Source organism: Oryzias melastigma, linkage group LG14 (assembly GCF_002922805.2).
Source record: "Oryzias melastigma strain HK-1 linkage group LG14, ASM292280v2, whole genome shotgun sequence".
Lineage (NCBI taxonomy): Eukaryota > Metazoa > Chordata > Actinopteri > Beloniformes > Adrianichthyidae > Oryzias > Oryzias melastigma.
In genome coordinates this window covers 17126815-17138404 of record NC_050525.1, presented here as the reverse complement: position 1 = coordinate 17138404, position 11590 = coordinate 17126815, and the positions used below count along the sequence as shown (strand labels likewise).

The following is an 11590-nucleotide window of genomic DNA, read 5'->3' as shown; positions in this document are numbered from 1 at the left end:
GAGACATCACTAAAAAGCTCGGCAGCCCCAAACAACCCAGCAATCCGTTCCTGGAAATGGTGAAGTTTTTGTTGGAGAGAATCGCTCCCGTGCACATCGACACAGAGTCCATCAGGTGATGTATACATATATATATATTTTTTTAACGGTTTCTAAAAATAAATGTTTGTTCTGGGTTATAATGTCCATTCTTTTGTTGTATTATCAGTGCTTTAATAAAGCAGGTAAATAAATCGATAGACGGGACGGCTGATGACGAGGAGGAGGGCGTTCCCACTGAGGAGGCTATCCGAGCGGGACTGGAGCTTCTTAAGGTGAAAACTAATCATCGAAAATGCTTTAAAGACAATTTTATGCAGACAACCAAATGAGTTAACCCTTTATGTTCTTTGATTTAGTGTAACTTTTTAACCGTTAACACGATCAACGTCATTCCAGTAGATTTTGAAGGAGAAATGCCGCTTTTCTCCTTAAGAGGACATTGATCGTGTTAACGGTTGAAAAGTTACTGTATGTTAAAGATTTTTTGTTTAAGCGTCAGGTGTTAAAGGGTTAATTAGGAGATAAATAATAATAATAAAATTGATTAAACAACTTAAAATTGGAAAAAACTTCAGGAATAGCCAAAAAACACTCTTAAAACCTTCAAAATAAAAGTCCCAAACCCCACATACTGACCTCCTGGCCACCGAAATAAACAGGAGGGAGCAGTTGCGTAGAAAGTAACAACTCTTTCTTATAAGCTCTGATCAAAATCACAACTTAACCAAGATAAAACCCTCAAGTTTAGTTACTGCGTCCACAATTTGGCACCAGGAGGAGGTCTAACTCCTCCTTTATTCTGCTCTAAATCCATCAGTTGTTTCAGCAGCTGGACAGGAGCGTCACAAATTGATTCATATTATTCTATTTAATTGTGACTCATTTTCCTGCTGTAACCTTTCCTCCTGCCGCACAGGTGCTGTCCTTCACACACCCGGTGTCCTTCCACTCCGCAGAGACTTTCGAGTCTTTGCTGGGCTGTCTGAAAATGGACGATGAGAAAGTTGCAGAAGCCGCGCTGCAGATCTTCAAGAACACCGGCAGCAAGATGGAGGAGAGTTTCCCTCACATAAAGTCGTATGTCTCATCACTACATAGTATTTTTTTCTCTATTATGTTTCCAGCTTCACATTCTGGCAGGGAATATCAAGACTTTCTCCTTCTTGCTCCCTCTAGTGTTCTACTGCCGGTACTGCAAGCCAAAGCGAAGAGAGGACCTCCTCGACAGGCTAAATATGCCATCCACTGCATCAACGCAATGTTCACCAACAGAGACACTCACTTTGCCCAAATATTTGAGGTCAGCCAAATTAAAAGCTCCCTAAAAAAAACGTCTTTTTTCAAATTTCCCAGAGCATGTTTGGAGATTGTGAAATGTTTCTGTCCGTCCAGCCTCTGCATAAAAGCTTGGACCCGGCGAACCTGGAGCAGCTCATCACTCCTTTAACAACCCTCGGCCATCTGGCCCAGCTGGCTCCAGAACAGTTTGCTGCGCCGCTCAAATCTCTTGTTGCCAACTTCATTGTGAAGGATCTGCTGATGAATGACAGGGTACGAATGAGCACATCGTGTTCACGGCGTTCATGTTTACAGCCAGGACTCATGCTCTGTCGTTTCATGATTTGATACAATTCCAATAAATAACAATTCATTTTTTAAAATGTTTTTTCTTGTTTAGATTTATTTGTCATAAAAATGTGATTTCAAACAAAGTAAAAGTAGGACATTTCCATTTAAAGCTTAAAAAAATCAGAATAAATTGTTTTAAATGGTGATCAATCCAAAGATTTCATGAATCAATATTGATTTTTTATTTAAACATTGATTTTATTTAGTATATTCATAGTTTTTTTCTTTTTTTAATCCCTCCTCTGTTTTATTGTGATGGTGCAGCACTCCTGAACTGGAAACTGCCTTTGGTTCTAAAAAAAATGTTCTTGTTCCAGCTTGTTTGACAAAAATTGACATCATTTCTGTTTTTCCTGTAGATTCCAGGCAAGAAAACAACCAAACTCTGGGTTCCAGATGATGAAGTGTCTCCAGAAACACAGGCTAAGGTCAGTCCTGAAATGAGCTTTGATCATTCCTAAATCTAGAGCACTATCGCCTGTTAAGTTTCACCCGAGCAAAAGTATTTACATGATTCAATATGTTGCATATTTCTGAGTGTCATGGGTCCCTGGGTAAAGTCTCACAAGTCCCAGGAATGGGTGGACCAAAGACCAAGTCACCAGTATTATTATTATTATTATTTTTAAGGATTTTTTTGTCCTCAAATTCCCAATTTGTTTAGTAATTTTTAAGAATGTTTTTAGGATTTCCTTGTGTTTTTATTTTCTATTTTCTTGCATACCACAGTTGAAAATGAAATAAACCTACCCTAATTTATCAAGTGTTGTCATAGTTGGATCATTTTTTTGTGACAAATACTTTTTATTGGGTATATTATATCAGGTAAAAATTACCCAGCAAAAATGATGGTGTAACCTTTAATAGTGAAAGTGTTCAAGGGTTAAAACTGTACCGATTACAATACTAGGCCAGTTTTTCTTTTTTTTAATCTTGATTGCTATCATTTGTCTATTTTCTTCTTCATCCTCTCAGATCCAGGGCATCAAGCTGATGGTGAGGTGGCTGCTGGGAGTGAAGAACAACCAGAGCAAATCGGGCAACTCCACCCTGAGGATGCTGACGGCTATCTTACACAGCGACGGAGACTTGACTGAGCAGGGCAGGATGGGGTAAGAGCGGGAAAATGCTGTTTTTGTTCAATCTTTTGCCAAACAAATTAAAAGCTGTGACTTTGAGCTTTTGCTTTCTGAAACGTTCTCCCGCCGCAGTAAACCGGACATGTCGAGGCTGCGGCTGGCGGCAGCGTGCGCCCTGCTGAAGCTGGCACAAGAGCCCTGCTATCACGAAATCATCACACTGGAGCAATATCAGCTTTGTGCTCTCGTCATCAATGTGAGAACTCTTTGTTGTTATTTATATTTTCAGTTTCCAGTTATCTTTTCCTCCATGGGTTTTTCATCGTTGTTTAATCTTTCCAGGACGAGTGCTACCAAGTCCGACAGTGTTTCGCCCAGAAGCTTCACCGCGGCCTGTGTCGCCTCCGCCTGCCGCTGGAGTACATGGCTGTGTTCGCTTTGTGTGCCAAGGACCCCGTCAAGGAGAGGAGGGCTCACGCTCGCCAGTGCCTGGTGAAGAACGTCAACATACGCCGAGAGTACCTCAAGCAGCACGCCGCCATCAGCGGTGAGAAAGCCGTGAGACCAGGAGTAGTGTTCCTCAAGTCCAGACTGAAGTTCTATTGTTTTTTTCTCTACGATAGATAAACTGTTGTCGCTGCTGCCGGAGTACGTGGTGCCGTACACCGTCCACCTGCTGGCGCACGATCCAGACTATGTGAAGGTTCAGGACATCGAGCAGCTGAAGGAAATCAAAGAGTATGTTTGTATGAGTGGATGTTAGGAACAGAAATACATTTGATTTATGCTGGTTTAACCATATTACCTTTCATAACCCTAAAAGCACCATCCACATGTTGCTGTTGCTGTTATGGACAAAATGCAACATATAGTAGAAAAAGTCGACATTGTTTTTCTCAAAAAATGGTAGAAATCCTCCACAATAACCGTATTATTATTTTAATCATTTGAAATGAGTTGACCCTTTGAAGTGTTCACGGCGCCCTCAGCAACGCGCGTTCCAGCAGCCACTTCCAATGAAAAGTCTGTGTAAACACACATACACGTGCGTTTCGCAAGTTTCTACTGTTTTTGGGCTCCAAGTAAAAAAAACGCTCATTGAATGTTAAACCAGGTCAAACTTTTACTAATCAGGGACTGCAACAAACGGATGAAGCCCCCTTTTCATGGAAGTGCCAACCGTTTGAAAATTGATCATAGAGGAGAAATTAATAATTGCAGTTTGTGAAACCAAGTAGTTATATATCATAAAAAAATATTTCTGCAATTTCACACCAAGCCTTTTCAAACTGTAGGTGGCGTACATGCGCTAATAAACAGTAGAAAAAGAAGAAGCCCCTCCCTGCTTGTCCAGTGTGAATACACTGAGCTAAGCATGAGTTTAAGAGCCCTGGTTTAGCGCGCTCTTGAACGCCTGCTGTGTCTGTAGCTTAACGCAGGGTTCACACCGGACACAGCGCTGTGGGACAGAGGCCGCTTCCATTGGGCGCCCTTGTTAACCTACGGTGTATTTCACACCAGACGCAAGGAAGCCGGAAGCGTTGGTTCCTGTTGGCTTTTTTATGAACATTAAAAGTCTTTCTTTATGTTTTCAGCTGTTTGGGTCGTTTTACTTTTGTCATCAGAGCGATGGCAAGTCTTCTGTGTCAACTCTCGCAGGACGTTACACCAAGACACATGAGAAAATCTGGTCAATTTTCAAAATATGACCAATTTTGTCACAATAAAATACCACTTTAGATCGTATTGTAGAGATCAAAATATATACACAAAAAACGGACAGACCCACACAGACGCTGTCACCCATCAACGTCGTGTGCGGACTACAGAGCGAGGAAGTGTGGTTTTGGGTGTTGAAGGCAAAAAAAGCAATAAATAATAACAGCAGAGCAGAAAGTGGCTGTCGACCGGCACAGAAAAAAAAAATAAGCGTCTGGTGTGAACTGGAGGTTAAAACCACACATACTCCGACCGCACAGCGCTTCAGTGTGCGGTGTGAACCCGGTGTAACACTGGAGCTGTCACTGGTGACCATTAAATAACACGTGCCCTTTGACCTACGGGGGCTTTTCAGCTATTAACAGTTTTCTCCACAACAGAATTAGCTGATTTATATTGCTTGCATAAAGACTATAATGCTGTGCTTTGTTATACGTTTTCTTCGCTTAAGCCCAAGCATAGTTTTCAGATTTTTTTCTCAGGTTTGTGAACTAACGTGATTCTGCTGTTTCTCATCAGAGCGTTGTGGTTCGTGCTGGAGATCATCATGGCCAAGAACGAGAACAACAGCCACGCTTTCATCCGAAAAATGGTGGAAAACATCAAACAGACGAAAGACGCCCAGGCTGCCAATGATCCCAAAAGCAATGAGGTAATTCAAACTAGCGTGAATCCAAGTACGCTGAATATTTACTGATCTAGTTTGTTAACTCTTTGCTGGCTATGGACCTCACTGATCAGATGTTGATGTATTTCCAGAAACTGTACACGGTGTGTGACGTAGCCATGAACATCATCATGTCAAAAAGCACCACCTACAGTCTGGAGTCGCCTAAGGACCCGGTGCTGCCGTCACGCTTCTTCACCAAACCAGACAAGGTTAGGATCTACAACCCAAGCATCATGCAGAAAAATCTGCTTTTGGATTCATTTGTAACATTTTCAAAAGCTCTCCTAACAGGATTGTGTTTTTTCCTCCAGAATGTCAGCAACACTAAAAACTATCTTCCTCCAGAGATGAAGGCGTTCTTCACACCAGGAAAAGTAAGCCTCATAAAACTATAAAATGTCTGCGGTTCATCACCCGTGAAGCTAAAATCTATTTTGAATTCCTCCCCGTTTGTCGCTTTAGCCCAAGTCTGCTAACGTTTTGGGGGCGGTAAACAAACCGCTGTCATCGGCGGGGAAGCAGCTGCAGAGTAAAAGCTCCCGAATGGAAACCACCAGCAACAACGACTCCTCGTCCAACCCGGGATCCCCACAGCGCAGCAAGAGCAGGTAAAAAAATGTTTATGGAAACTGTCGCCAATAGAGAATGACTTATTTCTGGTTCCGATGAAATGAACTCGATTCAGACGCAATAAAGATCTCGCCATTTTGGAACAAGATGTCATCAGCAAGCAGTGATAGGTCCAAGTCAGTCTAATCTTTTTCATGGCAACCACTCTTGTCAATCAGGAGTGAGCTTGTTGAAAGTCCACACCCTTACCACGTAAAGAGAGAAACTATCAAACGATTTGAACTTTTGACCACGTACTTTATTAAAGCATCTGATTGGTTGATTTATAGCTTGAATTTACCGTGCACTAAAGAAAATGATCATAGAAAAAAATTACAACAGGTAATGACTGAGTAATAGTTGTTTATTTCTCAATAGAAGTCTATTGGCTTCTTGGAACCAGCAGGTACTTCCTGTTTGGATCTAGGGGGAGGGGTCGAGTCCAGTTCTCTTATACACTCAACGGAACAATAATAAAAAGTTTGGAACGAGTCATCTATCAGCCTGAAAACAGTTGCTGCTTTTATTTGTTTTTGGATGTAAAATAACAGCCAATAAATGTTTTTGTTTCAGGCACGACAGCACAGAAATGGACCACAGTGAAAATGAAGACATCTGCCTGAAGAGAGCAGACAGTGATAAGGTAATTGAGTTTTTACCACGGGTGTCAAATTAAGACGTTAATCACAACTAATTAATTACAGATAAATTAGAACATTTTTTTCATCTAATTTTTGGTCTATTCTATTATGTAGGGGATAATTCCCGACAAAGTCTCCCATATCATGAGTTATAGGACAACACAAAGGCCTGATCATGTAGGAATGTAACTCACATGAAGTCCGTGCATTCTTTTTATACTGTGTTCACTTACAAAAGAAAAAAATATTAAATCAATTGTAAGTGCTCAAAAAGCTGAATATTTAATAGTTTTTATCTCATGAATCAGCAACAAATTGTTACTTTTTTCATTTTAAAGCAGTTAGTGGCTTTTAATGGTGTAGAAAGGAGATGTTGTGGATGTGCTTTCATATTTATTCACAATAAACAGGAGCGTTATCTGGAATTAAACAGTAGCTGACCAGAGAGACGGCCCGCGCTGCTGTTAGCGGCTTGAGTGCTGCCGGTCGTAAATCCTGGCTGCAGTGTTTGAAGGTGCTCTGCAAACACCAGCTGGACTCGGGCCCAGTCAGGATTAGCAAATACTAACTGTATAAACTGACGTGGAAAACCTTTAAACTGTTTGTCTTTGTTTGTAGTTCTACTTCTGAAAAGTGTAAACAACTTCTTGTCAACAGGAAAAAACATTTAATTTAGTTTTTCTTTTTAGATTACATTTAATCATTTGAAATGTTGATTTTTGCGTCTTTTGTTTTGAAAATCCTTCTGTTTTGTAACCAAAAACCCTTTTATCCACTTCAGTTTTAATTTGAAGCTTGTTGTAAATCTTTCTGCCAAAGAACCTCGAACTAATTCTTCTTTTTTTTTTCTTTCTCTAGGATATTGAAAAGCCTCGTGGTCGCAAAAGGGGCGTGGCTTCCAGTGACGACCAGGAAAGCAAGCCGAAGCGAGGGCGCAAAAAAGCCGCTGCGACCGTAGCAGCCGAGTCGGAAGACCAGTGGGACGAGGACGGCCGACCCGAAGACGAGCAGAACAGTCCGCCCAAAAAGGCTCGCAGGGGCCGGCCGCCAAAGTCCGCCGCTGCCAACCAGGACACTCCCGCCAAAGGGAGGAGGGGCCGCAAGAAGGCGGTTCCTTCACATGAGGAGGAGGAAGAAGAGGAAGAGGAGGAGGAAGAGGAAAGGGGGGATGAGGACGAGGAGGAGGAAGACGAGGACGACAGGAGTAGTGAAAACATGGAGGTGAAGACGAAGGGAGGAAGACAAGCCAGAGCGCCACGGCGATCTCAAGGGTGCGACGCATCTTCACGTTCTTTCCCTTTGGTCTTGTTGAGGTTTTGACCTAAACTCATTTTGTGTTTTGTGCTCAACAGTTCAGAGTCGGCAGAGTCCACGCCACAGAAGAGGAGAGGACGCCCCCCCAAGTCCGCTCAGTCTGCAGCCAAGAAACCAGCGTAAGAAGCTCTTAAAACCCACTCCCGTGAAAATTGTGTTTTTAACATGTTCTTGTAGCATTTTACTCTAGATACAGGACATGTGATAACAAATATTAAAACTGCATTTTTGTATATTTATTTATTGTATTCAACCCATGATGGATCAGGAGCAGACGTATTTGGGATGTAGAAAATACGCATAAGCTCCCTGCTCCGCTCCATTCCGATGCATCCACTAAACAACTAGATTCAAGTACATCTTAGTTTTTCTTCGTCCAATTAAACTGAACGTCCTCAAAAAAGTTTTAAGTTTAAAAGAAAAAGAAAGAAAGAAAAGAAATAACAAGAACTAGAGAAGTTGCATTACCTTCGATAATGCTAGTGTGAATGCTTTTTGCTGAATGTGGTCGTTGAAGATGTTAGAGCTGTTTGCTGAAGGACTTTGCTAAAAATTCTAATGCTATTTGCATAATGCTGAAGTTGCATAAGTATTTCAATTTATAAACCCTTATTAGAAGTCAAACTAGCCAAACAATGTCAGCATGTTGCTAAAATATTGACTAAACTCAAAATTGTCCTTAAAAACAGCAGTAAATGACAAATTAGCTTAAAAAATTAGCATTTTTTTCTAAAATATCAGCTTCACTCCAAAATAGCCCAAAAAACTGCAGTAGATTCTAAATTAGCCAAAATTGTTACTCTGTTGCTAAAATTTAAGCTAAACTAAATTATTCTAAAAAAATATCAGTAGATGCTATATTAGCCAAAAAAAGTTAGCATGTTGCTAAAATATTTGCTAAACTCTAAATTTGTCTAAAAACCTCATTAGATGATAAATTAGCAAACAATGTTACAATGTTGCTAAAATTTAGCTAAACTCCAAATTAGTGTAAAAAACCTCCAGTAGGTGCTTAATTAACCAAAACTGTTAGCATGTTGCTAAAATTTAGCTAAACTCCTGAGTTCTACTAGCTTAATAATGTACGGAATGTGACATAAACTTTAAGAAAGAGAAACGGGATCACTATAGTGTGAATACTTTAAAAACATTCATTCAATCACAGAGGCAAAATGCAGAAATATTTAAAAATTTAAACCTGAATTTTCCAGCCTTTTTGTTTTGTAGAGATTTTGCGGAGTATGACTCGGTGTGTTTCGCTCTTATGATTTCCAGGCGTGGTGGAAGAACAAAGGCCGCAGCTCCAAAGGATGACTCTGAGGATGAAGAGGAAGAAGAGGATGAGGAGCAGGAGGATGAGCCAACACCGAGGGTACAGATTTAGAAATATTATTCAAATCAAACTTTATTTATATAGCACTTTTTCAACAAATAGAACTCAAGCTTTGAAAGAAAAATTTCCAACTTTAAAAACCCAAAGCACAACAGAAAACAATTACTCACACATATACTCACACACACAACATTATAAAGCATAAAATCATTCACTACTAAAATGCAAAGTAGTAGATTTATATACATTTATTTTTAAAAAATTGTTAATTTTCATCGTTTCCTTTCTTCCTTGTTTTCTTAGGGTCGCAAGAAGGCAGCTGGGCGACGAAGATGAGCTAGAACCCAGCGGAGGATGGCAGAAGAAAGGCCCGTTTCTGCTCTGAAGTAAAGAGGAAACGCCGCCGCCACAAAAAACAAAAAAATGGACACTGAACTTTTTAAACTTTTCATATGCCGTTGCTCCTACTGTTACAGACCCGTACACGTGCACACTACACCAGAACATCCGCATCCGTTGTGGGTTTATGCTTTGTGTTGCATTGTGATGACGTTCACCGCATTAAGTAAAGCTCATTTTAACAGGAAAAGCAAAAAAAAAAAAAAAAAAAGAAAGATCCCTCTTGTAAATAGTCCCTTCTGTCTGTTTCATGTTCCGTTGATGTGTTTTGATCCTGACTGGGGCGATGCTGTCATGCCTTTTCCCACTGATGATGATTATTATTATTATTATTATTATTATTATTATTAAAGTCCTCCCATAAAGCAATACTGCTTTTCAAACTCGTCATGCTTTTAAAAAAACCTAATGAGATTAACCATCTTTTAAAAAAAAAAAAAGAAAACATCAAATGTGTCACCTGACCTTTAATGCAAACATGTTTTTGTTTACAGCTCTGTATATTATCTTTTCTTTTTTTATATTGAGTACTTAAGTGTGAGAAAGCTGTAGGTTTTCCCTCCGGTTGTTCTGGTGTTTGTTTCGTTCCTCGGTTTGTTCTCACTGCTAGGATGTCATGATCGGCCGTGTTTTGTCGTGTTGGTCACCGCTGATCTTTTCTGGCCTCGCATCCACCCAGTCAGATCCTTTGTTGTATCAATATAATTCTCTATGAAACCAGACATGCATGATTTCTCTTTATTTCAATGCATTCGCATCCAAAGATGGAGGAATTGAGGCTTTTGCTCCTCCCTTCAGCTGGATTTGCTGCTAAAATTTAGATCATTTTGTTTTTGAAAAGTAAATACAACTTTTAAACCCTTTCAAAATAAAATTCATTTTTTTAAGTTTATAGGAGTACTTGAGACAAAATTAAATTTTTCACGAAACATGACATTTTTCTTGCTAATGCTTTAGGAAAATGAGAAGATTCTTGCTTTTTTTGTTATTGTTTTATTTTATTGTCTGCTATTAATTTCTGCTTCCAAAAACTAAAGTTTAAAGTCCCAGAGGAAAATAGTCCACGGTTAACTTATCGTTCCTGTGTCGTTAGAGGCTCGCTGCATCTCGCATTAGCTATGCGCACACACTTGAACTTTCCAGAGCCCCCACTTGATGGAAAATCACCTGCGCTCTGCTTTCCTCTTGGCCGTGATCCGGCATTCTCTCAACTTTTGACTTTTTCTGCGTTTGATGAAAGTGGCTCTTGTTTACTGTTTTATGAACAGATCCCTGTTTTGATACTGAACACTAAAACCGATCAAAGATTTTCCCTATTTTTCCCTATAAGTGTCAATTAATTGTATTTAAAAACTAGAAAAGTTGCATTAGCTGCGATAATGTGAAGGCTTTTTACTGAATATTCTAAAGATTCTATCTAGCTGAAGATGCTGACGAAATTTACTGTAATAGCTGAAGGGATTAGCAAAATGCTAAAGTTGCTATAAAAAAAGTGCTGAAATTGCATTAAGTGCACAACGAATTTGAAGAATTTCTTGAAAATTTGAAAACAAATCTGTAAAATAACAAAAAAAATGTACAAAGGTATGAACTCAGATTTAGCCCGAAATGTCAGTAGATGCCAAATTAGCCGAAAAAAGGGAGTGTTTTGTTAGCTTACATCCTAAAAAGCTTAAAATTCTTTGTAAGTGCCAAATTACCCCAAAAACCTAGCACATTGCTAAAATACTAGCTTAACTCAAAATTAGACTTAAAAACAACAGTATGTGCCAAAATAGCCACAAAAAAGCTAGCATGTTGCTAAAATACTAGCTTAATTTAGAATTGCCAAAAAATCTTCAGAAGATGTCAAATTACCCCAAAAATGTTAGCACGTTGCTAAAATACTAGCTTAGTTCAAAAAACCTCAGTAGATGCCAAATTAGCATGTTGCTAGAATATTAGCCTAACTTAGAATTGGCCTAAAAATACTCGGTAGATGATACATTATCCAAAAATAAATAAATACATAATAAAAAACAAATGATACATTATCCAAAAATGTTAGCATGTTGCTAAAATACTAGCTTAACTCAAAATTAGCTTTAAAAAAAGCCTTAATAGATGCTAAATTAGCATGTTGCTAAAATACTAGCTTAACTCAAAATTAGCTAAA

General features: G+C 39.4%; 1 protein-coding gene across 1 annotated transcript in view; it reads left to right on the top strand.

Moving 5' to 3' along the window:
* Positions 1 to 10157, top strand: part of pds5b (PDS5 cohesin associated factor B) — a 28749-nt gene extending 18592 nt beyond the window's left edge. Inside the window, exons 17-35 of the mRNA XM_024266072.2 lie at positions 1 to 115; positions 209 to 314; positions 959 to 1119; positions 1219 to 1342; positions 1435 to 1593; positions 2031 to 2099; positions 2647 to 2783; positions 2883 to 3006; positions 3093 to 3297; positions 3374 to 3488; positions 4989 to 5121; positions 5229 to 5348; positions 5451 to 5513; positions 5602 to 5747; positions 6322 to 6391; positions 7248 to 7660; positions 7742 to 7822; positions 8979 to 9075; positions 9340 to 10157. The exon at positions 1 to 115 is cut by the window's left edge and continues 1 nt beyond it. Of these exons, the coding sequence (XP_024121840.1) occupies positions 1 to 115; positions 209 to 314; positions 959 to 1119; positions 1219 to 1342; positions 1435 to 1593; positions 2031 to 2099; positions 2647 to 2783; positions 2883 to 3006; positions 3093 to 3297; positions 3374 to 3488; positions 4989 to 5121; positions 5229 to 5348; positions 5451 to 5513; positions 5602 to 5747; positions 6322 to 6391; positions 7248 to 7660; positions 7742 to 7822; positions 8979 to 9075; positions 9340 to 9372 (2471 nt within the window). The 3' untranslated portion in view covers positions 9373 to 10157. The remainder of the gene's footprint in view (positions 116 to 208; positions 315 to 958; positions 1120 to 1218; positions 1343 to 1434; positions 1594 to 2030; positions 2100 to 2646; positions 2784 to 2882; positions 3007 to 3092; positions 3298 to 3373; positions 3489 to 4988; positions 5122 to 5228; positions 5349 to 5450; positions 5514 to 5601; positions 5748 to 6321; positions 6392 to 7247; positions 7661 to 7741; positions 7823 to 8978; positions 9076 to 9339) is intronic.
* The last annotated feature ends 1433 nt before the right edge of the window (positions 10158 to 11590 follow it).